This window comes from Chelmon rostratus, chromosome 4, assembly GCF_017976325.1.
Source record: "Chelmon rostratus isolate fCheRos1 chromosome 4, fCheRos1.pri, whole genome shotgun sequence".
Lineage (NCBI taxonomy): Eukaryota > Metazoa > Chordata > Actinopteri > Chaetodontiformes > Chaetodontidae > Chelmon > Chelmon rostratus.
The window spans coordinates 23,281,677-23,307,066 of record NC_055661.1 but is presented as its reverse complement, the minus strand read 5'-3'; the positions used below and the strand labels follow the sequence as shown (position 1 = coordinate 23,307,066).

The window sequence follows — 25,390 nt, the reverse complement described above, 5'->3', positions numbered from 1 at the left end:
TGGAAACAAAAATATTGAGGGTGTTGTGAAGGAGGTCAGCAAAGTAAAAAAAACTGATGTCACACAGTATGTCACATGTCAGGTTGATCGCATGATTATCTGCTCGCAGCAACACGCTTCATGAGAGTATGTGCTCAGCACGCTGACATTTAAAGTCAACTGAACCTTTGTGGTGATGAAAAACAAGCTACTGAAGTAGGGCACCAAAGTGCTGAAGCTAATGTTCAAGAACTCTGCGTTTGCCAAAATACCACCAAACTAGGTCAGTGGCCTCTTTAAGATGTTTCATTCGTGCAACAGTGATCACTTCACTTAGATGCATGTCTCGATGCAAGTCATCCAAGGAAGATGCAACCTGTTGGATTTTATCTTGATAAGAAAACCTTAAAGGCATTACAAAGGTACGCAGACGACCTGACATCCTGGTGAGCTTTATCTGAACATCTCTACTAACGTAATGTGGCTTAGTTTGGTTTGATAAAGAAGAAAATGTCAAACGTAATAACTGCTGGACTGAAAATGACGATCTCATCACAGGAAACTCAAATGTTCAGATTGAAGGCAATGCATGTTAATCTCAGTTGTATAAGCAAGATAATGCAGTGACATAAACGTCTTTTCTCTTATCTGCCATGGTGCATGTGTCACAGCTGCTATGATTGGTTCTGCATGTACTTGTTATCAGCCTCAAACTTTCACATGAAAATGTGAGAAGTTCATACTCTCCTCCTCATGTTAGTCAGAAATTCTCCTGTACACAGATGGCTGAGGCACTGAGGTGAAGTTGACTTTAATGCACATGAAGTTCAATTAAGTGATTCTTTCTAAATAGATAAGTTCTAAAAATATGTTTTGTTTACAGCCTACTGCCGAGTTGTGCGGAGTCAGTTCTAAAAGATTAAGAAAGATGAGCTGAGATGAGTCTCTACTCAACCATTTGGAGATTCATTATTATACTTCTCAGTTTGTCCATCCAGCGTAAGTATTACACTATCGTTCTTTCTAGCCAGCTGTCTATCTAATTGATGGGCCTAAATGCCAAAATAGTGATTTTGGTATGATTTTTTTAAACCAGATTAATTCATTAGCACTGATGCTGTGAGAAAAGTGTAGCACAGTTTGGTAGCTTTTGTGGTTTCAAGCTCTAAACCTCACTTTTGCAGTTCTGACCACAGCGTTGAGGTGTTACGATGTATAATGTGTAAAGTGTTTCAGATTTGTTTCTAGAAAATTCAAACAATCATGGAAATATGCATTTTTGTCTCACACCTCTCTTGGCATGTGTTACTGTAAAGGCATTGATAATAAAAGACTGAACAGTTGATGGATTGCGTCACAGAAGCGCTTCCCTCAGTGGGATTTGAACATTCATATGTAACATTTCATTTTTATCATGCTTTTAGCCTTTTCAGCCTTGGATAGTACTGCTATGTGAATGTCTTTTCTGGACAGGTTGCCCTCTGCTCCCTGCTGAATGCCAGCGCTTCAATGGCCTTGGTTACGTGACAGTTGAACCAGCTCCACTCTTCCTCATAGGCTCAAACCTCACAGTGTACTGCCACATCAGGAAATGTCAATTGAGGTATTAACAGGGGTGTGTTCAAACGTTTTTGACTGGGGTGGCATGCACACAGACATCACAATAGCATTAATTCACCGTTTCCATATCTACTTTAATTACTAACATTATAGTACCTTGCATTTTATATAAGGAAATATAATCCTACCAATCAGAAGTTATTCTATAAGGCCTCAAAAAGAAATTGTACCTCCAAAAGAAGGCAACATACAAAAGAAAACAATGCACATTCAAAGACATTCTTCAAACAGTTGGTTAAAACTAAGGTCCTGCCTCTCACTGGGCAGATACCCAATCATACTTCAGGGTAATGGAGTGGCACTTGGGGTGGCCAGTCAAGGCACCCCTGGACACACACTTAGAATCACAAGGTAGAAATCTGATGATATCTAACACTATCAGGTGCAGGTAGAAAGTAAAAAATGTTGCTCTCTTCCAGGTCCAAAATATCCCTGGAGCTGAATGGTCAGACCATGGATCCTTGGAAGAAAGTCAACTGCACCACAACGATATTCAAGTTGATCAATATCCAGACGCCACAGTCTATAGTGCGGTGCAGGCTGCACAGTGATCAGCTGCGTGAGATTGTCAATGGACTGGACCTACATGGCGGTCGTATGTACAGTTGGCTCTGATTTTTACAGTCAGATAAAATTAGGATTGTATCAGTTGAAAAGGCAATATATTCTTAAGGGAATTCATGTGCATTGCAAAGACTTGTGCCAAATTATATCCAAGCATAAATTATATAAATTTTATACATAAAATCTCATCGCTACAGATGTGAGAGGTAGTAACATGGTGGCTGCAGGGTCAGGTCTTCAGGAGGCAGTTGGTAACGATTACTAAGGTGTTTAGCATTGTTAATTTTGACAGCAAATTTTGATACATTTCGTTAAGTAAGATTTTAGACTGAAATCTAATTTGTTTTGATTTGTGACAGAGAGACTTTATATTTATCATTCAAGTGTCATCTGTTAATTTACAAGATAAGAAATTCATTCACTTCTCAAATCAGTACAGGACAGCAGTGGGTTCATTTAGCTTTTAGTGTTAGCGAAAACACTCCAGTTCCGGTTTAGTAGATAAAACGGGGAAAAAAAAAACATTTAAATGAGTTTACCTTTGCACGACTTTTTATATGACTGTACTGCAAATGTCACTTCAGTGTTAACTGTAAATTAACACTGGTGTTTAAAACAGTTGCTAGGCTTTTCCTAAGTGGCTGTTAAGGGGTTGCTACTTGGTTGTCTGGTTGTGGACTTGGCTCATTGTTTCTCATGGTTTAGGCGCTCCCCCTAGTCTACAGGCTGCAGCCAGACCCTTATCTACTAAGGTGTTACTAGGTAGTTGCTAGGGTGTTCTGGTAACTAGTAAGAAATTTTTAGTACTGGTGGTTTTTGGATTGTTTGCTATGAAGATTCTGCTTGGTGGCCAGGGTTTACTGCTAGTTTTATGTTGTCACAGAGGATTTAGTCTGAGGTCCACTGGGTGAGACAGAGAGCTCAGCCTGCATTTGTGGCTTTGGCTGCGGAAGCATTTCAGCAATTGTAGTTAGAACTCACATTGGTATTGCCTGTATTTTAGGCCACTGGAATAAGAGGCTGACATAGCAGGATAAATAAATGAACGTGTTCAAAAAATATAAAGTATCCAAACAACAAAACTTTGTTCGGTAAAATCTATCAAAAGTCTAAGCCAGGTGACCTATTTAAAGTTTCAATTGCCTTTCTGTCTTATATTTTGAAGAAGCTGCAGAACTTTCAAAGGATTTGGTTTGACCTTTTGCCGACTAGCTCTCATTGTTATCTCTGACAAACTCTTTATCACTGAGCAGCAATGTGCCGAATATCATAAGAAAGACATTGAAAAGCCATACAAAATAATCATGGTTTGCTTTTCATTATATTTCTATTTTGTCTTCCATCCTCTCCACGTAAAGTCCCTCCAGATAAACCTGAAAATATTATCTGTGAAACCTCAAGGAGGTCACATTTTATAGACTGCTCGTGGGAGGGAGGACAGGAAACGCACCTCCCTACTGCCTACAACATTTCAGTCAACAGGTATGGTGTCATTCATAGGTCAAATTGAGCTGCTGCCTTGTTCTCTCACTTGTCAACATACACATCTGACAACAGCAAACCTTATTTTTGACACATTATCAGAGAAAGTGGGACCCAGATACTGTTAGCTCAGATCCAGGATGCTGAAGAGATCACCATACCACGAGCAATGATAGATGAAAACACTAAATACCAGCTGATTGTCACAGCGCACAACCACTTTGGAGCGTCGCAGTCCGATCCAGTTGTCCTCTGCGTAAAGGATATAGGTAAGCTCTCATTTGTTATCTGTATAAATTAGTCAGTGTCTACGTAAGCATACTTTTCGAATTAAATCTGAATTACGAAGTATTTTCTTGAAATGAGTCATTCTGTGAATTGCTGCCGTTGTTCTATGATCACAGTTTGACTAATTTGACCTTGCTATCTACTGTTCGGAATATCCCTCTGAAGTGAACATCTGCCCCCCGGTTGTCGCTGTTTCAGTGAACTTTTTCAACTTTTAACATCGGTTGCGACAGTTTTGCTTTTTGAGTCATTACTGATTTACTAGCATCTGCTTTATTGTTTGTTTTGGAGTTATTTGGGTACTCATCACACTGGACAATCACACTTCTGTGCATGTTCTTTTGTATTGCAGTGATACCGGAGACCCCTCATATCATGCACATAATGTTTGGGAATAACTCCTTAGCAGCCATGTTACAATGGAGAACCACTGAATCCTCTGAGCATCTCAGATCCTACGTCAGGCTCCGCACAGATAATGACTCCTGGGTGAAGTGATGTTATGACACATGTGATAGCTTTCTGGGTATTTGCAGCATCAGTCTGAATTAGTGTGCAAGTGATCTAATCTCCTGATGTTTTTTAGGAAGCGGGAGAGGGAACAGAGCTCAGCGAGGGTCTGATACAAGTGGATGGCCTGAAGCCGCTGACTGAATATGAGTTCCAGATGAGAACATGTGACCCAACATCAGGACTGATGCATACCAACATGACCAGCCTCACCAGCAAAAGGTTGTTCTGCAGCAAATGGAGCCCCTCTGTGAGGGGGAGAAGCCCTGGAAGAGGCAAGCATGCAATTCGGACTTAACATGCAACAAAAGCAATCAGATTGTGATAATGTGAGGGTTTGTCATCACTCACAAAACCAATGACTTGTGGTTAAACTCTTCAGGTCCTACTCAGCAGTTGCATGTGTGGAGGAAATTAGGCAGCCAAACAAATGGGGTGTGGATGGTGACAGTTTTGTGGAAGGTATGTGTCAAAGCTATTTATCAGCTCTGGCTTTTATAAGGATACTGTCCATTTTGTTGTGCAAGGGTACAGCAAAAATCAGAAGCAGTTTATTCTGATGCATTCACACAGAAAGCCGACACTGCTCGCTGATTGAAGGAATAGATTGCCAGTTTGAGAAATGCGCTTATTCGCCTTCTTGCTTGGGGTTAGATGAAAAGATTGATGCCACTTTATTGTCTGTTTGGTAAATATAACTTTGTCTTGGACTGTGTCCAGTCAGGAAATAGTCACTTAACCCCCCATGAAACCATACATTGTTTTTACCCTTCAGATTTAGCACTGATTTGACATGGGGGATATAACGTATTAATTTAGTGCTGCAACTAACAATTATTTTCATTGTCGATTAATCCTTCAATTATTTTCCTGATTAATTGATGAGCTGTTTGGTCGATAAAATGTCAGAAAATGGTGAAAAACGTCAATCAGTGTTTCATAAAGCCTGAGATAGCGTCCTCAAATGTCTCCAAAGATGCAGAAAATATTCTCATTTAAGAAGCTAGAATTGAGAATTTTGACTTTTTTTCTTTCTTAAAAATTAGTCACACCCATTAGTCAATTATTAAAATAGTTGGAAATTAATTTAATAGTTGACAACTTATTAGTTAGTCGATTAATCGTTGCAGGTCTTTATCAATTAGTGACCTTTAGAGTTGTTGGTGCTGGATTTTGTTGCCTTTGGCAAAGCCAGGTTTGCTGTTTCCCACTGTTTCCAGTCTTTATGTTAAACTAAACTAGTGTGGTAGCTGGGGTTCATATCTGATTGACAGTGGTATCAATTTTCTCATCTAACTCCTGGCAAGAAAGCGAATAACCAGATTCGGCAAACTGTCAAAACATTTATGTAAAAGTTTAAAGTGATGAATGGACTTCTTCCCCAGCCTCCATCTCCAGACGATTACAGGGGTGAGGTGCAACAGTACAAGATCTTCCTGGGAAATGACCGGAAACAGGAAGTGACTTGTCGTGCTGTGTTGAGCCAGTGTTCAGTTCAGGTACCAGCAGAGGTCCAGGCACTAAGCATCAGCGCTGTCACCTCGTATGGAGCATCTCCACCAGCGGATGTGCCTCTCAGAAACTCAGGTACATAAATGTTAGACAGAAGACAGAACATAGCAAAACATGTTTAAGTTGCAAAGACAGAAAGCCCAATACATAATGTAAACAAATGTAAATAAAGAGGAATCCCTTCTTGGTTTCTAACTGTCAAGGTGACTTTGGACCTGTTTTGAGAGAGTTGGCTCCTGCAGCTAATGGCAGTGCCGTCTCGGTCTCCTGGTCGTGGCCGAGGAACAAGCGCTGGTCGACATCTGGAGGAGAGCTGCTGCACTATGTGTTAGAATGGACGAGTGTACCCATGTCAGGGCTGCAGTGGCAAAAACTGGCTGATGATCAAAACAGCACATTTATCACAGGTAAAGAGCACTCAGCAGTCAGGCAAAAAAACCCATCTGCACAAAGCACGAATCAAGGCACAGTGGTTTCAACTCATAGTCAAGCAGTGACCTCTTGTGGGGAGTTGGTGAATCACACATTAATTATTTTTACTTTTATAACTTCAACAACTGTTGAGGATTTAAAATTACTATAATTCTTCTAAAACATCTTAAGTTAAGGTTCATTAGAAAGTTGAATGTTTGCCAAATGTAGTTGGGAGTGTTTTTTTGTCCTATTTCAGGTCTGACTGCAGGTGTGAGGTACAATATCTCTCTGTACGCTGTGACCACCAGAGGTGTCAGTGCTCCATCATCTGGTCTGGTTTACTCCAAAGAACAGAGTAAGAGTCAACAGGAAGAAAAGAACAGTTTCTTCCTTCAGTTTTAAATGTAAAGATGAACATTTTTTTATGCTCAGTGGACAGTCTACACCTATCATCCTCTGTGTCTCATTTTATGTGTTTCAGAGCCAGCGTCTAGTCCCAACATGTCAGTACGGGTCCATGAGGCCAGATGGATCCAGATCCAGTGGGACGAGCTGCCTGTAAAACAGCAGAGAGGCTTTATCACAAACTACACCATCTATCTCCAGACGCTGGACTCCAGCAACCCTGAGCTCAGCGGTGAGCAGAGGCCTTTTATGTTTGTTTACAGGAGCTGTTTTTAACAATAGATCAATATTTTTAAAATTGTTTTCAGCAAAAAAAATTCAGCTTGCTAGGATAAGCTGCTTTTCTTCGCCTTGTGTGATAGAAAACTGAATATTTTGGGTTTTCATTTTCCAAATTTCTTGATCCAATCTTTCAATGCTGTGAGCACCAGGAACAGAATCCATTTCCCCTCGATTGTCAGAGACAGATATTTTAAAACCTGATTCATCCTGCGATAAGAACAAAACTCTTTGCTTGAAGTCTTTCTAATTTGGCTGAGCTTGCTTTGTCTGAAGGTCTGGAGGAAACACAACTTTGCAGTGAGTCATTTCCTGTTCTTATACATTGAGAGGACTTCTCTTTATGGTGCTCATTTAAAGGCAATAAGTGTGAATTTTATTTTAAAAAATTCAAAAATTAACTAAAATTATCAACAGAATGTAAGTTGTAATGTGAAATAAGTTCACATCAGTCATGTCAAAGATTTCTATGTATTTTATTGCAGAGGTATTTACCAAAGACGGCATGCTGACCAGCTGGCTCCAGCCTGTCCTGTCTCAAAACACCACCTTGTACCTCTGGAGGTGATAGTTCGTTAGTACAGCTCAGGCCTCTGGAAGTGGGCACAGATCATGCTGGGCAGACGACGCCTGACCCTGCATATCTGTGTTGCCAGGGTCCAGAGTTCCCCAGTTCAATAGTCTGTTAACATACATTAACCCTGATATTATGATTGGGTTAATACACTAACACTAGAAATACATGGGCATAGACGCAACACCTCATGTAGGCATGATGTGTGTGTGTATGTGTGTGTGTACTTTACCTTGGTCAGGTGAAGGCTTTCCAGCACGCTAGTGTATGCACACCTGTGGGAAATTATATATGCAGTCGTATGCATATTTTGTGTTTCAGCACAAACTTCTGTTACATAATGGAAAGTGTGGAACCAGAATTCAATTGATACTCCCCTCCCACAAACCTTCAGTGCAGCAGCAGGGTTTTTCACCTCTCACTTCCAGTAATGTGGTGAGACACAACTGTTAAACTGGTGGCTTCTTCCCTTATTCTTACGCGATTAATTGTTTATTGAAACAGTCAAAATATCCAACAATGACAATGGAGCCAGCGCATAACAGATGTTACGTTAAGGAACATCTGTTATCTCAACGTATGACTGAGGATTGCAGATGTTCAGCTAATTGACATTTTAAACATCGCTTGTCATCCATTTCATGGTGTTTTCAGTGAATCATAGAGTTTTCTAGAACTGGCTTTGACCACGAACAGGAAGCCATGCGGCTACATGCACACATGCAACCGTGATGCTGCCACTAACCAGCCTGCATCGTGCACTATTTCTGGAACTTCAGTGTGAAGGCACCTGAGAGCTTACTTTTTCCTCTTCCTTGGTGATATATTGTGCACACTGGATGTTTTCTTTAAGTCATTTCATAAAGTTTAACTTAAAATTATTCAAATATCTTCAGTTACTTATATCCCAAAATGCAGCTGATTGTCAGAATTGGGTGACAGTTGAGAGATAAAAATTATGGCTGCACCACACTGACAGAAATGAGCCTTTATCTACAAACTCTCTAGTTCTCCTGCAACTTGAAGCAACCGAGAAGTTGTGAGCTCTGAGCACGCAGAGCTACACTGGAATTTTTCAGCATTCATATCTGACAAAACAGCATCTAGAAGCTGTTCTGTGGTTGCAGATCACATCACACGATCTTGGGTAAATGAGAATTTGCCCAGGTGACATAATTGTAGATGCTGCATTTTTTCTTAACACTTTAATGACTTATTGTCTATTATTGAACGTTCATTCATGACTTTAAGAAGAGTAACTGACAAAACAATCTCACCACAGGATCAATCTTGCTGAATGATGATTCTTTCAAAGGTCAAGAATGTACTTCAGATCTCAACATTCATATTGATCTATGTGGCTGAAATTATTCATTACTTACAAATGAATTAGAGCAGTTAACTTTGCTTTAATGTGTATTTTAAAGCTTAAATAAATCAAAACTTGTACTGCCATAACAAACAAACTGATTGGTTCTCTTCAGTGCCGGTGTCCGGCTCCGACCCCAGGCAGAAGTGGCTGAACTGTCCTGAAGGAGCTCTGGCTCTGCAGATGACGGCGTCCACCTCAGCGGGAGAGGGGCCGCGGGGGAGCCGGGTCTGCTCTCAGCCTGCAACCCCTCCAGGTGGGTCCCCTGCTGCCATCCCGTGCATCTCCATTAACAACACAAACATCGTTCTGCTAAGCCTGTTCTGTGAAAGCACGTGTCTGTAACTGTAATTCCCCTCCGTTTTAATTCAGGACGAGAAAGCTTAAAGTGGGAAGATTAAAGAGAACTTTGTGTTCTGTTTTGTTTTGTTTTTTTCTCGACTGTCTGACAGCCTCTGTTCTGCTCTTGTCTCCTCCAGTTGGCCTGGTGATTGTGATTGTTTTCATCATTACCCTCTTCATTGCGATCATAGCCAACCTGTTGTGCTGGAGTTGTGTGAGGGAAAGGTATTATTATCATTACGCCTAACAGACATCATCTAATAATAGTGAAAGTATTAGGAGGATGCACATCGCTTTTTTTCCCCTCAATCTCCTGCAGCTGGTTTTGAATGAACATTGGTTTTGTTTTACTAGTAACGCGGATGGATGCCACTGTGGTGGATTTCATGAAATGCCACACCACAACATGAGCTCAGGAACTAGAAGCCACACAACTGGCATGAACAGAAACTTAAACCCTGTAGCAAAACCGTGCTGCAAGTGGTCAAAGCAGCCTGGGCTGATGGGCGTTTTACCTGTGGAGATACTTATTGTGTGTTTCAAGCAGTATGACTTTGTAGTACTAAACACAGGTGTAGAATAACAATTTTTTTTTGTTGTATTCTTCCAAATTTTGTATACTTTGCATCACTACTGTATTTGATAATAAACTAATAACGATCAGTACTATAAAAACTGTCTTTTAAAACATATTTGGGTTTTTCCATCTCAGCATCAAACAGAAATGCATATCATGGGGACCTGCCTGTTTTGATGAAAGCTTACCAAAACCAGGAAACAGCACTGCCATCAGACTGCTGCAGGTAAAGCTAAATGCTAATGCTAATAAGGTTAACTGTGTTCACATTCATGCTTCCCTGTTTATGTGTGAATTGTTGTCGTCATAGTGAGGAAGCTGCAACACACTTACAAGGATTTGTCTTACAAGAGAGAAATCAGTTCGCCACCATTTAAAACGTTTTTGAAATATGTTAAAAATGATGTAGTTTCAAGAGGTTTTCCAGTTTGGACTGCCACAGGAAGTGATGTCAGTTGTTACTTCCTGCTTTCACTCTGACAGCATGCAACTGGTGTGTGAGCTGCTGCAAGTGAACACCACAGATTTACTCATTGGTTTCTATTCTTTGGTCTCCAGGAGGACAGAAGTGAACCGCCCCTCTCCTCCACCTGCAGTGACCCCCCGCTGTCCCCCATCAGCTTAATCTCCCAGGACGAGGCCGATGACGTGTACCCCAACATCCACATCGAGATATCCCAGGTTGGATCGGGTCAACCCCCGGCGGAGGCACCTTTGCTGACGGCAGATCCTGGGACGATGCTTGTTGACAGCCAGCTGGAACATGTCAGCTACAAACCCCAGGTTGGCACGCTGGTTTCACACGGGGAGGAAGAGATGGAGACAGACGAAGAGCAGAGGGACGTACTGACGAGTGGGGAGGAAGACAGATGTTCCAGCGTATTTGGAGAATTACTGGGAGGCTTTCTGTCCACTGTGGAGGTGGATTTCTCTGGTTTACCTCTGGGGCTGACTCTCAGCTCTGTCAACAGCCTTTTGTGGCCTAAACCTCCCGAAACAACCAGTGTCGTGAATGGAGGCCTCTCACTGGGGTGGAGCGGGACGGAGGACGACGTGAAAGCGGACTCTCCCTCTCTGGATTTACAACAGGGTGAAATAGCGACTTGTGACACAGCGGACACTTGTTTATCTCAGTATACAGTTGAGACAACAGCGAGCGATGGTTATTTCCCCCAGGTAGCTGCTGTCGGCAGCGTGGCGCTCTGTGACACACATAGGCAGCAGGGACAATGGGAGTGACACAAACAGCACAACCTGCACTACTAAACTGACTTTCACAAACGCATTATTCAAGCACCACTTGACCTCAGTGACTTTGTGTGATCAGAGGCAATCATGCTTCAGATGGTGTGTAACTATAATCAGCTCTGCTTAAAACCAAGTTAATAAAAGAATAAGACATGTTTATTTTGAGTTTAACTGATTGTAATACATGTGTAGTGGTTCATCACTATAGTTATGTCGGCACTACTTACTATACGGACATACTTAATAAAGCACTAACTGTTTTGTTAATGTCACACAGATCATTTATTGATGCTTTAAAGATCAATAATAAGCCGTTCATACAGAGAGCGTCTGGGTAAAGAGGTTGCTGTCAGGTCCTTTTGGCTGGCGGACAACCACCTGTCAATCAGTCCATCCACCTGTGGCCCGGAGTGAAATATTCCAACAACTATTGGATTGGATTGCCATGAAACTTTGCACAGACATTCATCTTCCCCAGAGGATGCATCCGAATGACTCTGGTGAGCTCCAGTGCCCACCCAGCTCCACCAGCAGGTCAAAGCTTTCACGTACCGAGTGAAATATCTCAACATCTACTGGATGGATTAACACAAAATGTTGTGCACACATTTGCGGTTCCTCGTGGCCCGATGTTTGCTGATATTTACTCCAGCGCCACTGTGAGCTTCACATTTGTGGTATAAAATAAAGGTCTCAACCACAGCCAGATGGACTGCCATGAAAATGTCTTCCTCAGGGTTGAATGTAATATCTTTTGATGATCCTCTGTCTTTTCCTATACCACCGATATCAGGTTTAATTTGTTCAAGACTTTGACCTGATACCTGCAAAAATAATGACATTCCCATCAGTCTCAACTGTGCTACTGAGCTCACTGGCAAACGCTAGCATGCTAACATGGTAAACATTATGCATGCTTACAAACATCAACATGTTAGCATTGTCATCGTGAGCATGCTGGTGAGTCACAGTTCCCACTAGGATAGTCGCAGACTATCAGTGTAGTGATTCTCTTTAATACATGCAGAACATTTCCAATGGAAACTCTTCTGGAAAAACGCTATTGAGTATCTGAACCAACATTTTAGATGCAGACTTAGTAAGTTATTACTAAAGTCTCTTTCACTACAATCAGTAATCAAGTCTGCGGATATAAATGTTAATTCAAGATGCTAATAAATGAATTGTGGTCTGGCTTCCAGCTAATTTCTAGGTGGTGAAAATAGATTACAAAGCAAAGCTAGTATGATGCTGGAGGAGGAGGAGAAGGAGGAGGAGGATATTTCTCAGCCAAATGAACTGCTCACAACCTGCCAGCCAAAAAGTGCTTCTTTTCTCTGACGTATTACTGATTTATGCTCAATAATCTATTTACTAAAGCTGTAGTCTCTTTATTAATAAACATGTTGAACTCATCGTCTAGTATCAAGTCAAAGTAGCTGTTCTGTGTGAGCGGCTGCAAGTGTTTCTGTTATTTTCACACTCGGGTATGACCTGTGCATGTTTCTAATATTAGCCGGCGTGTTTTGTGAGCCCAGAACAGCGTGAAATTATTCCAAAACACACTCAGGCAGACGTCATTTCGGGGTTTCCCTGCTGCAGATAACAGCTCGGTGCGTGGCGTAGTATTCTGCTCCTGAATCTGAAGTTTTACATGCACCACCTGCAGTTCAACACCGTTTTTCAGGACTTCCTGAGAGTCGTCTCACTTCCTCATTGATCATTTTCAGGAGGTCCTCTCCTTCGCTGGCAAACTGAACTCATAAGAAATCTTCAAGGGGGGCTTTAACATCATCTCCTATCGCTCTTTCTCTGTAACACAGCAGTTAGTGCATTAAAACTGAGCCCTTGGTTGTGTCTGTGCATCCAAAGCTGTAATGTGGGGCAGCTCTAGGGGAAAGTCCCCTGCAGCAGCACATGGGCATATGATTGAGGGAGTGAGAGGCTCCGGGCTGTGTGGAAAATGTGATGCCATTCGTCTTCTCACAGGTGTCACAGGCTGCAAAATCCAAACACCAGTGCACGGACATCATGTGATTGGTCCTCTCATCCTCTCAATGGGATTCAGGGACTGTGTGGGATCAAACCTGCCTCTGCGTTGCATGGCATTGTCATCACTGAGGGGCAGGGTTTAGCAAGCTACAGCGTATTTCTGGATATGCACAAGCAAAGAAGGATCTTTTTATAAGAAAGCTATTGTCTTGGCAAAAAAAAAAAAAATTAAACTCCACTTTTAGTCACATCTTTTCACTTTTAGACATATTACAGGGAATGATACTCTATGTTAGCTGTAAAGACTAATGATCAATAGGCTGCATGTGCACACACTGTGTCTGTGTGTGTGTGTGTGTGTGTGTGTGTCTGATGATGAGTGTGTGAATGCAGTTTGTCACATCACGTCGCACCAGAGGCGGCAGTCAGCCAGCACGCAGGGTCCGCTATCACCTCCTCCCAGTGTGGACACACTGCTCTGAATAAAGATGTAGAGGAAGACCTACGGTGACGGACAGAGCTTGAAAAGCCTCACAGAGCAACAATGTACTGCTGGGGTGTGACCACTTGGTGAGTATGTTTGTTTGTTGTTTATAATCCCGTCAGTATGGACTGTGCGCACTGCAGCAGCTGTCCACATGGCTCTGCGTAATCTCTATATACTATAAGTGGATCATATCAGCGGCAGCAACCAGAAGGGGGAAAATCATTAAAGTACTGAGTGGTTTCCTAGAAATAAACTTTTGATCACTATCACTATTCCTCGGCATACACCATTAAAACCGCTGTATACAAGAAAACATGCTTGATCTCATTACATTTGAGCTCTTTTCCTTGTCTTTAAGGTGAACCAGCAGCTCCTGCGGCGATGTAAGAGACATATAAGAAGGCAGTTACTGATAACTCATGGCGACAATGTTCCAAACATGGCCCGTCCTCGCCGCTGCCATCGCGCTGGTCGTGCAGCTTTGCACCGGTAAGCTCAGACCGACGAGTGGACGCATGTTTCTAACGTTTCGGCTGGCACAGAGAGTCCAATTCAACGTTTGTCTCTTTGTGTTACTTGGAAATGTTTGAATGCGGCGGTACAACCCTGACTCCAAAATTAGTTAGACGCGGTGTAAAACATAATAAAAATAGAATTCAGTCATTTGCAAACATTCAGTTTTTTTTTTTAAACAGTTGTAAGTGTTCATGAGCTCACGTAGTAACATCCTTTATATAATCGTGTGCTCACAAAGCGGTGACGCTTCTTTCATACCCAATCATGATACTATCACCTGTTACCAATCAACCTGTTACCTGTGGAATGTTCCAAACAGGTGTTTTGGAGCGTTCCACAACTTTCCCAGCCTTTTGTTGCTCCTGTCCCAACTTGTTTGAAACGAGTTGCTGCCATCAGATCACTAAATATATTGTCTTTGTACTGTTTTCAATTGAGTATATGTCAGAAAGCAAGCGATCACACTCTGTTTTATTTGTGTTTCATGCAGCAGCCCAGCTTTTTTGGAATTAGGGTTGTGCACAAAAAGCCTTAACAGAAGAAGTTGTGTTTACCATCGGTTCTCATTTGTGACCTATTTTTGCAGGCTGTCACTCTGATCTAATATTGTTATGTTGTTGTTATTGTTATGTTGTTATGTATGTATTTTAGCAGTTATGTTTTTAAAAAGGACCTGCGTAAGGATGATGTGTTTTGTGTCTCATCTTTCTCATCTGCTCCATATTCAACAAGATCATTTTTTTAAGTTCACAAAACGACATAACAAGTCATCATTTCTACTTTTAGGTGAGAAGTCCTGTGCCATCTGGTCCAGCGCTGGTGGCCCTGTGGTGCAGCGAGGATCCAGTTTTAGGGTTTATTGCACCTTTAAGTGCAAGTGCAAGGGATCCATGTACAGCGGCCACCCACCCACACGACAGAGCCACGAAGACTTCAATTCCACAACTGTATACCTCAAAGTGGTAAACATAACCATGAACCGAACATTCAGCTGCCGGTGTACCTGTCCGCCTGTTCTGGACCCCTGTGGGCTGGACATCTCAGCTGGATGTGAGTACAAAAACAAGGATGAAAGCATCCATCTCTGAAACATTTATCCCACTGAGAAGTTCTTTATGCACAGAGTTAGTAGATTTCAGACTGTTTTTCCTTCAAATTAACTGATAGGCGTTACTCTCATTTATGTGTGATGTTTTAAGATGGCACTTTCGTATCTGAAGGCATGAGTGTAACTTTTCAAGCTACAAGAGCTGTTAAAAAAAAAAAAACTTCCACTGCTGGTTCTGCTTTCTCTTCTGTACTTCGAGTACACACTGTTCACATGTTGTGGACTGAAAGCAGCTAAGTGTCAAAGATAACTGCGAGAACTTACTTATTCTGACTGCAGAGCTGTGGCTGTTGGAGGAGTGAGAACAAGCTCGTTTTGTGACACATGCCAGTTCCCTAATGTGAACTATACATGTGCACAACACTATCAGGGCAAATACTTGTACATGAAATGACACACTGAAAAAGACTAATTCTGTTTATGCAATGCAATTGATAACATCAGAGAATAGCACATTAGCTTACCTTTGCTAACAGAATATTTGTGTTTCTTGAGGATGCAGACAAAGTTTTTAATAATGCCTAACAATATTGCTTTTTAATTGTATATTCCTGTATAATTATATATTCCTCATACAAGCAATGTGTTACTGCACTTTGAAATGATTGGAGAGCCATGTTTAGACTGATTGTTGGGTTTTTGTTCTTTGCTTTGGCTCCATTCAAGTCTTTGTCTTCTTTGCCCTTCAGACCCTCCAGATCACCCGAAAAACATTTCTTGCATCCACAAGGTCAGAAATAATGAAAGTGGAGTTGTGTTGTGCACCTGGAACCGAGGACGAGACACTCATCTGCGGAACAGTTCAGTGTTGTGGTGAGTCTGAAAGGGAACTTGATTGAACTCGGTGATGGCGAATTGCTTGCATCAACTGTCAAATGAAACTTGGCTTTGCATGTTTCAGGGTAAGAACTGTATCTGGAAACCACACAGCTGGACCGGTGACATACAAAAGCTCCAGTAAGGGAACTGATTCACTCACAGCCAGTTTCAGTGTGTCCAGCTCTGTCCAGCTGGCCTCTGTGTGGGTCCAAGCCCAAAATCCACTGGGCTCTGCAGTGTCCACCATCAGCAACTACACACTCAGTGACATTGGTAAGACAGCAGCAATGACTGTTTGGTGAGTTTGTGAGGTGCTTGGCAACGTCTGCATGGAGATCTCAATATGTTTCATGTGCAGTAACATGTGGTTTGTAAGGCATGAAATCACAGTGAACAGCTATGCACTGAAAGTGTTTCGTTTCTGCTCCAATCTTGAAGTTAATGATAAGTGATGACTAACAGATGGCCAGCATTGCTGCAGTGGAATCGTGTCTCTTTAGAGAAAATGTCAAAGTCTCATCTGTGCCCTTTGCAGCCCATCTTGTGACAGTTGTTTTTCCATTTATCTGAGCAGCCATGCCGTCCACTCCTCACCTTGGCCAGCCCGAGTGCTCTTCCCGAGAGTGCATCATCCAGGTAAAGCAGCCTGTGACGATTCAGCACCTGGAGATCCAATACAGAGCAGAAGCGCAGACATGGACATCTTACCCAGACTCGGTAAGAAGTCTTAGCCGTTCAGATTGCTTCACAAAATGTAGGGACTTCCGGTGAGATGTTGCAAGGGATATTAAAGGTTAATTAAAACCTTTGAAGACATACAGTCACTGCAGGATGCGCTGATTCAAAACCAAAGGCAGATATGAGTGGCAGGGTTGATGTGCACAAAGGTGAACTCACAATGCTGTACAAGTCTTAAAAACAACTTGACCTTCTATGCATCGGGTCTTCTTACAACCCAATCATAAATGTAGAAATATTTGATGAACTATGAGTTGCATGTATTTTGACTCACAGGGTCTGCAGATGAGTTCGGTTCAGGTTCGGTTCATCTCCGCTCTGGAGCCCTACAGGTTGTACCATTTCAGAGCCAGATCCAAATTCAGCACCGGAATGTGGAGTGAGTGGAGCGCAGACGTTTCCAGCCGGACTCAGGAGGAGGGTAAGCGAGTCCGTCTGTATTGACGCGCTTCTCTGTTCAAAGAGCCTACCTTGGTGTATTTTTGCACTTCCTGAGTGAAAGTACCTCTGATTCTGTCTACAGGCAAACACCACTGAATGGAGTATTTACAGTACTTCTGTGGCGTTTTATCTATACAAGCTATCAGATAATGAAGTAATGTTTCCTCTCATTTGGGTTTTTCTAATGCAGTTATCAGCTCACCACCGACTGCCCTCAGGAAAGCTACAAAAAGCCACTGAAACCGGCCTTATTAGGTTGTGCGCTGAGAGCAAAATCGTTCATTCGTGATGAAACACAGAATGCACAGTGGTTTATTCTGAGCTCATACTAAAACTGTAGTTGCAGTTAAACACTCAGCCAGGGTGAAGGAAAGCGAAGTGGTGAAGGAGGTAGTGATGCTTCATGGGAAATATCGTAGCGTATTTGTAATGCAGATGGTGTGAAGATTTGCAGGTCTCTGTGCAGGTATAGAAGATACTGGATGAATGTGCACCTGTGATATATATCAGCTTTCCATGAACGGCCAACAGCAGCAGAGCTCAGGGAGGAAATAGCTGAACGGTGCCTTAACCCTTACACTTTCTGTGTTTAAGCATGAATGCATTGATTACACCTGTGTGTCTGCTGTCCTCATTTTCCTGTACAAGCACACAGTGACTCAGTCCACATATGCGATTAAACATCCCCTCGACTACAGCCAGGTTGATTTCAGCCGCTGGTTTCGTCCAGGACAGCATGAAAATCAACCCGTGGGGATTAGAAGCAAGCTTTAGGATGCAGCAACACGTTTCAAACAAGTTGGGACAGCAGCAACAAAAGACTGTGAAAGATGTGGAACGCTCAAAAAACACCTGTTTGGATCATTCCACAGCTAAACAGGTTGATTGGTAACAGGTGATAGTATCATGATTGGGTATGAAAGGAGCATCCTGGATAAGCTCAGTTGCAAGGGTGGAGCGAGGTTCACCACTTTGTTGAAAACATGATTGTATAAAGGATGTTACTACGTGGGCTCAGGAACACTTTGTAAAACCGTCGTCAGTAAACACAGTTTGCGAGTTGCACAACTTCTTTGGAATCAGAATTGTAGAATGCCTTTTTTCTTTTCTCTTGACCTTATTAAAACCACATGTGTTGGAACATATTGAAGTGAAACCGTCTCTTTGCCACAAACTGGGCTTGCAGATTTGATGAAGTTGATGTAATGTGTAGGGTAAATTAGGCCCCTGAGAGGTTTAACTACCTGTTTGCACTTTTATGAGAAACTCCAAAAGCAGAAATGCGAATAGATTTATTTAAGAATAATATAGAACATGTGAACATCCTTTGGTATTTAAGAAGGTTTTACAGAGACATGTCATCAGTTCAAATTTGTATTTATTAGCAATACCCAAACAGAACGGGGTTAAGGGCAAAGCTGTGATATCCATTGTTTCTGGCTCACACGCAAAAGACCAACAATAATTATGTATGGGTATCGTTACACGTAGTGAAGTGAAATGTGCAGTTAAGGCTGCAGCGGGGTGGCTAACACTAAACTCTCAGTTTCCCAGCAAGGCTGCGATTTGTTTGTCTGCACGCAAGCACTTTACCATGTGACTTTAAAGTAGCAATGACGCTATAAAGGCAACAAGATCTTCACTGCCATGCATGCTGTCTCAAGCAGCCTGCAAGTATCTGTATATATGTTTGTACTGACTTATTTTAAATCAGGTATGGATGTCTACAACGATTCAGACAGCACAAGGCTTCTTGGAAGTGTTACTCATTGCTGTCAGACTTGAGCTCACATAGGAAAATGTAACAGAGCTGCAGACTGGACGTTCGTCACGTTTTAGGGATTTTAAAGCATTGGATCACAGGCTAGTACAATCAGTCAGATTAGAAATAACTCGAAGAAATGTCAGATCTATAACTGTCTCACTCATTGATTGAATTGTGTTGTTTTAGCTCCTGCCGCAGAGCTGGATGTGTGGTACGCTGAACCCACCTCTGACTTAAAATCCCTGAGAGTTTACTGGAAGGTAAGTTTTTAAATGTTAGGTTAAGATCCAGTTTGTTTGTTTTTCTGGGTGAGAGCTTTTCAGTTTTCAAATTGTGAACGACTGTGGGAGATGAAAGTTGTAACACTGCTGGACAGTTTCATGAGTTTGAGGGTTTGTAGTCTCCATGTTTGTAGTCTCCCCTCTCTCACTCTGTGTGGGCGTGCGGTGTTGTAACCATAGTAACACTCTCATCTTCCTGCTACGTTCTCCACAAATTAAAGGTCAACCCTTGACCACCTCTGCAGCGTGACACCCTCACACACACTTGCACATCCCCACCCTCTACCACATAGACACACACAATGGCGTATCCCCAACCTGTCAATCCCCCGACCACACACACACACAGACACACCTACAGTCATTTAATGTCACATGAAGACAGTGAGAGTTCAGTGAAACCTGCAAGCAGACACCGCGGTTTCAGTTTACAAGAAAAGAGGAGCTGAGCAGAAATGATGAGTCTGTTCTTGCAGTGTGTTGATTTTGAAATCATCATTTGAAATCTCCTGTTTCGTGTCCTTCGACAAACTGAGTGATTTTAAACATTTCTGTGACTGCAGGAGGCAAACATCTCCATCACTAGAGGGAAAATCATAGAGTACAAAGTCAGAGTTTACAGCCAAAACTCTGGACTTGTCTTCAGCACTAACATCAGTGCTGATGCCAGGAATTATTCAGTCCCGTTCTGTGCCAGCTGTGAAGTGACAGTGTGGGCTTGCAACTCCAAAGGGCTGTCCCCTCCTGCCAGAATTACAACCCATCACACAAAAGGTAAAAAAAATAAAAACCTAAACTTTGTATGAGTGAATGCTTATTTGATTGTATTTGTGGCTTCATGAAACCAGCCTCTTTTTCTGAGTGAGCAGTCTGGTTAAGAGGTAAAGAACAGATGCATTAGTAATACTAAATCCAGGGTGAAGTTGGTGATTCCCTCTTGCAGTTCATACATGTGCATCCTTTTTTCAGCCAACCTCCTTACGTTTGTGCAAGTAGCTGAAGGCAACCGCAGTGTCACCATCTCCTGGAGGAAGCTTGAAACTGCACCTCCACGTGCAGCCTATGTGGTGGAGTGGTACCCGGAGGGCCACATGCTGGAGGAGCTCAGATGGGTCAGACTGGGCAGGAATGACAACCGTACTGTTATCACAGGTGGGGCATGTAGAGTTATAGCAAACGCAGGTGAAATAACACACCTCCATCATGTTTTCTCTGGTATTCACTCTTATATACTGCCATCTTTCTTCATGCAGGTATGAAGCCCTTCGAGTGCTACGAGGGGGCGGTGCATGTTGTCGATAATGGGAGCTCAGTGAGCAGGACCAGATTTACAGGTGTCACCACTGTGGAATCAGGTAAGGAGAGCTAATTTATTAAGATCAGACACATAGCTGGTAGAGAATGTATTAAATTGTTTAGAATACTCCTTGATGAACCATCCTGTTGAGCAGTCTTTTTGGTTTCTGCTTGCTTGTTTGCAGCTCCAACAGCTGCTCCATCTGTGCAAGAGAGGGTTGAGGGACACGAAGTGAAAGTGACCTGGACGGAGATTCCCAGGGGTGACCGTGGGGGTTGCATCACCAGCTATACCATCTATCTGGAGCGCGGCAGTGGACACTGGCAGAACTGTAAGGACCATTTGCCTGTATCTTACTGAAACATCTTGCACAGTGAGGTGATGGTTATTTGTAGCATGTGCTCTTTGGATGCACCTTAAAATGGTGTGTGTGTGTGTGTGTGTGTTTAAACATGTGTTTCAGACTCTGTCCCAGCACCAGAGAGGATGTATATCATCAAAGACCTGTCTCCAGCTGTCTACAGCCTGTGGATGACTGCCTCAACTGCTAAAGGAAAAGGACCCGCTGGTCAAAAGGTCAAGTTCTTCATCCAGCGTAAGCATCTCTCCAAGTTTCTTTAGAGGGATAGTTTGGAAAATGCATTTATTTGCTTTCTCGACCAATACCATTCTTATGTGTGTACAGTAAATATGAAGCTACAGCAGGGGCTTCCTGGAGTCTGGCTGCATGGTGCCTGCTCCTGGCCATGAAATAATAAACCCAGATCAGGGTTTGTGCAGATTAAACAAAGATATAATGTGTTAATAAGTAAGCTTTACAGGTGCTTGTAAGGGGCTTTTGTTGGACAGAGCGTGGCTAGCAGTTTCCCCCTGTTTCCAGTCTTTATGCTAAGCTAAGCATTTAGCAGACATGTGAGAGTGGTATTGATCTTCCCATCCAACTACATTTCTTTCACACCAACATCTGGCTGCACAGGATTCCTTGTTAAGACTCCGGCAGGATTACAAGAAGCCTCGTATAAACTAAACAGACAAATGTTTGAATGCATTTTTTTCACATAACGAGGGCTGGATGTTTTGTCCTCGTCACTTACGTTGAAATCACATCTTTAAGTGTCAGTATGAAGAGGAGGAATGCTTACACCAAGGAAAAGTTTCACTGTTCATGTGGGCACCTGATTGCTGATCTGAACTGCCTGTATAGTAGTAGTGCCAGTTTTGATGGAAAAGATGCATATTTAGCTTTTACAAAAGAAAAACTGAACCCAAGATCGTTTTGTTAGCTTAAAAAAGTTTCACCATGAGAGCTGTTGCTGTCCCTCACATCTCCCTGGTTCGCTGTTGCAGAGGAGACGCAACTGTCCTACCTAGTTGTGTGTGCTGTCATCGCCCTGATCATGCTGATGCTGCTGTGTCTGTGCCAGAGCTCAACAGTAAAACAAAGGTACGTGAGCAACAGCAGCGATATATGGATGCATACGTTAAAGCAAATAAAAATATTGCAGCAATGAAAATAAACCATTATGTTGTACCGTGCCACAATGTTCAGCAGTTTTTCACGTTCGCCTCAGGTTCTGGGTGTTCTTCCAGTGCCTCATGCTCAGCAATGTGCCAGATCCTGCAAACAGTAAATGGGCAAAAGAGTGTACCCAGGAGAAGGTAATCATCTAAAGATGGATCAAATACCAACAGCTGTAAAGTGCACATCAGTGTTCACGGTTTAAGCATGTATCTCCCCCCAAACAAGGGCAAGATGAAACTCCAGCTGCAGCCGAGCAACTCCAGTGTAACCGAGGCAGAGGAAGAGCCCATCCTGGTGGATGTTGAGGAGTTGCCCAAGCCGAGCAGGGACATCCGCACAGACGCCCCCTCGCAGCTCTCTCCTCAAACCAGCCTGAGCCCGTCGACGGAGCCGGCCACAGCGCTCTCCCCTCCGACCACTTACATCAAGAGCCTCTCCCACGACTCAAGCAGCTCCTACCACACGCAGACCTCTCTGGACACAACCGTCGACTACATCTCATCACACGGGGCGGGAAATATGGACGAGGAGGATCAGGAGGAGGACGAGGACGACGAAGAGTTTGCAGAAATGCCTGGTTTCTTCCCCAGTCACAGCATCGTCACAGAGCCGCTGGGGTTTGGAGGGAAGTTGACTCTGGATGCGGTCAAAATCAACTGCAATGACTTCTTTCAGAACAACAACTTTTAGAGGGAGAAGACTGCTAAACCGAACAGGACACGGTGACTGGAGGTGGTGGTGATGGGAGTTTTTTCTGTTTCAGCGTCTTTTTTGCCGAGATGTCCATGAACTACCTCCTTGCTTCAGCTCTCTCACTGAGGTCCTCCAGAGCTGTTATGCAGTAATAATCTTTGACTGGAAAATTGCTTTTGTTTCCATTTCATGCATTACCGTTGTTTTCTCTCCAGTACGGCGCCGGACACTAAGAACACCAAAATGAACACAGTACAGGCAGCAAGACAGGGCGTCATCCGGATGGTGACAGCATGGGACCCTTTTTCACAACAAACGTTTTGACTTGTAGGAAAAGCGCTGGTGTGACTGTCAGGTGTCTCAGTGTGTCATGACAGTGTGACAGTATGCACAGTGCCAGGACCACTGTGACACGTCAGAATGTCTCCTGTCTTTTGTAAAAGCACATATGCAGATGCATACTCTGTTATAGCCTAGCATTGTTGACCATACTGTATACAGGCTGTGCCTTGAAATTCATCTACGCTACCTCAATTTTAGCTCATCTACAACAGGAAAAATGTCATTTGATAGTGGTACAAGCAGGTAATATTGCTGCATGATGACGGGTGACTTTTATTATTATTTTGCTGAAATCAGAGTTCTGATTCATCAACCGCAACACTGAATTTAAATGTTTAATATTTGGAAACAAGAATCACTGCTATGCTAGTAGCAGCTCTGAGTCTGTAGGCACAAGTGTTTTGAGCTAAATGCTAACATGCTAGTGTTTGCAGGTATAATGCTTACCATATTCACCATCTAATTTTAGCACGTTCACGTACAGCTGAAGATGGTGATGACATTACTGCAGGTATTAGCTCATAAATCAATGTATTGGGGAAAGTGCAACAATGACTGCGCTAACAGACAAATACTTATGGGATCGCCAAATTAATACAATTCTAAAATGAATGTTTACAAGATTTTATGGCAATGAATGCCATCCAACAGCTGTCAATACATTTCACTAAGAGCCAAAAATGCTGCAACCTGGAGGCAGCACCAGAGGAAAAGAGCCCCGATCACAATTTATCTTCTGTGGATCACGAATATGTCCGTTTTAATATTGGTGCAAATAAATAATTTCATCCTCTGCCCTTAGAAAGTGACCTACATTATATATGGAGCAACAATATTTTCTTTAATTGTGAGGGTTCTGGGTGGCCTACTGGTCTGAAACAGGCTGAATTAATTGACAGGGTGTGTGTTAGTGTTGGTTAGGTGAGGCTCTGGATACCAAAACTTTGCCTCCTTTAAAACATATTTTGTAAAAGATTAACAAAATCCTAAGGTGGGAGGTGACCTTTTGACATACTTTCCCAAGAAGACTTTCCAGGAAAGATTTCAGCGTGGAGTCTCACCGTAAACAGCACGAGGGTAACTTGTGTCAGATCACATGTGGAGATGTGTGCTGGTAAGTAGAGCCACATGAATCTACTTCACATCTACAAGTTCATTTAGCTTGTTTGCAGGAAGGATTAAAAAAAAAAGTGACAATGCAAAAAAATTTATCGACCACCTTTATTTACCGACAGAGGTCTCTAATAGCAGGGCTAGAATTCACACATTTGTAGAGCACTTCAGTTGTTCCACACAATGAACGACTGTATTTCTTTCAGAGCAATTATGCAGTGGTACCACTGTGGAAGCTACAGGGCAAGTCAACAGTGGAGGAAAATATCAGCACAGAACAGACTGCAGAAACAAACTGAAGCTGGGCTGAGTTTACGGCTGTGGGAAGAGTGGAGTGTAAACAGTCGGAGAATGCCCGAGGGCTTCCAGAGGACTGCAGCCACATCTCGACTGTCTAAAGACACTTCCTCTCCACATCACTCTTTAAAGTAAAAAGGCATTAATTGACTTGAACATGGCTACTAATCAAAGATGAAATGGGTAGGGAGGCAGAGACATTAGATGGTGTATAGCACCCCAAATATGGGAACATCAGAACACACGGAATAACTACAGCTTCAAATTAATCCACTTGACAAATGTCTCAGGATCAACGCAAATTTTGTTCAGTAATCACCAATGTGTTCCTCTAAAATGACCTTATGTTCCTCCTTTAGAACATTTCAGTACAAAAGAACCTTAATACAGATTTAGGCGCCATTTCATCGATGCATTCAAATGTTGACCGCATCCCTCGACCAAAGATCAAGGTGCGTCCTATTTGCACCATGTGAAATACAGTCTTTGAAAGAATTTATGAAAATAGTTAAGATTTACAGGCTGAAGATCATAGAAGAATAGACCTCCTATATAAAATATAAAACAATACCCCAGTGCTAAAGAAAAAAATCTGTAAATCTCAATGAGTGAAGCTCTAACTTCATCAGAAATGCCTGGTGTGGCAGAGCTTATGAGCTTGGGTTGGAGCTCCACAGTGCCTATTTCAAAGCGCGCAAGCAATGGCTCACACCAAGCTAAAGACACTCTTGTTATGCTTACACTTCAAAATGCATATTTTCAAGCAGCAATTACAAAAATTTATCAATGGACAATGCATAACCTCTGAAAAAAATA

The 25,390-nt window shown here is 42.5% G+C and overlaps 2 protein-coding genes across 3 annotated transcripts; both read left to right on the top strand.

Moving 5' to 3' along the window:
* Positions 1 to 282: 282 nt before the first annotated feature.
* On the top strand, positions 283 to 12,417 carry il23r (interleukin 23 receptor). 2 transcript variants are annotated; one of them, XM_041934675.1, is made up of 17 exons: positions 283 to 401; positions 863 to 978; positions 1,453 to 1,582; positions 2,019 to 2,194; positions 3,522 to 3,645; positions 3,748 to 3,914; positions 4,286 to 4,422; positions 4,520 to 4,718; positions 4,826 to 4,905; positions 5,829 to 6,030; positions 6,159 to 6,362; positions 6,626 to 6,724; positions 6,851 to 7,006; positions 9,112 to 9,252; positions 9,476 to 9,563; positions 10,051 to 10,141; positions 10,474 to 12,417. In XM_041934675.1, the coding sequence occupies exons 2-17, from the start codon at positions 918 to 920 to the stop codon at positions 11,152 to 11,154; spliced, it is 2,736 nt and encodes a 911-aa protein (XP_041790609.1). In that variant the 5' UTR covers positions 283 to 401; positions 863 to 917; the 3' UTR covers positions 11,155 to 12,417. The 2 variants fall into 2 exon arrangements, with proteins under 2 accessions (XP_041790609.1, XP_041790610.1); XM_041934676.1 differs by having other exon boundaries at positions 318 to 425.
* A 1,166-nt stretch (positions 12,418 to 13,583) lies between these two features.
* On the top strand, positions 13,584 to 24,043 carry il12rb2 (interleukin 12 receptor, beta 2a). The gene is made up of 16 exons (XM_041934811.1): positions 13,584 to 13,725; positions 14,001 to 14,131; positions 14,945 to 15,208; positions 15,956 to 16,079; positions 16,168 to 16,358; positions 16,660 to 16,802; positions 17,100 to 17,244; positions 19,216 to 19,289; positions 19,874 to 20,084; positions 20,280 to 20,462; positions 20,564 to 20,665; positions 20,792 to 20,938; positions 21,071 to 21,202; positions 21,955 to 22,051; positions 22,179 to 22,266; positions 22,355 to 24,043. Exons 2-16 carry the CDS (start codon positions 14,062 to 14,064, stop codon positions 22,817 to 22,819), a joined length of 2,436 nt encoding a protein of 811 aa, XP_041790745.1. The 5' UTR covers positions 13,584 to 13,725; positions 14,001 to 14,061; the 3' UTR covers positions 22,820 to 24,043.
* Positions 24,044 to 25,390: the final 1,347 nt, after the last annotated feature.

Excerpts from the sequence above, each read along its gene's own strand:
- il12rb2 (XM_041934811.1), top strand. The coding sequence starts at position 14,062 with ATGGCGACAATGTTCCAAACATGGCCCGTCCTCGCCGCTGCCATCGCG. Across the intron at positions 14,132-14,944 it reads GGTCGTGCAGCTTTGCACCG|GTGAGAAGTCCTGTGCCATC; the intron begins GTAAGCTCAGAC and ends TTCTACTTTTAG. Across the intron at positions 16,803-17,099 it reads GGACATCTTACCCAGACTCG|GGTCTGCAGATGAGTTCGGT; the intron begins GTAAGAAGTCTT and ends TTTGACTCACAG.
- il23r (XM_041934675.1), top strand. The coding sequence starts at position 918 with ATGAGTCTCTACTCAACCATTTGGAGATTCATTATTATACTTCTCAGT. Across the intron at positions 1,583-2,018 it reads ATCAGGAAATGTCAATTGAG|GTCCAAAATATCCCTGGAGC; the intron begins GTATTAACAGGG and ends GCTCTCTTCCAG. Across the intron at positions 9,253-9,475 it reads TCAGCCTGCAACCCCTCCAG|TTGGCCTGGTGATTGTGATT; the intron begins GTGGGTCCCCTG and ends TGTCTCCTCCAG.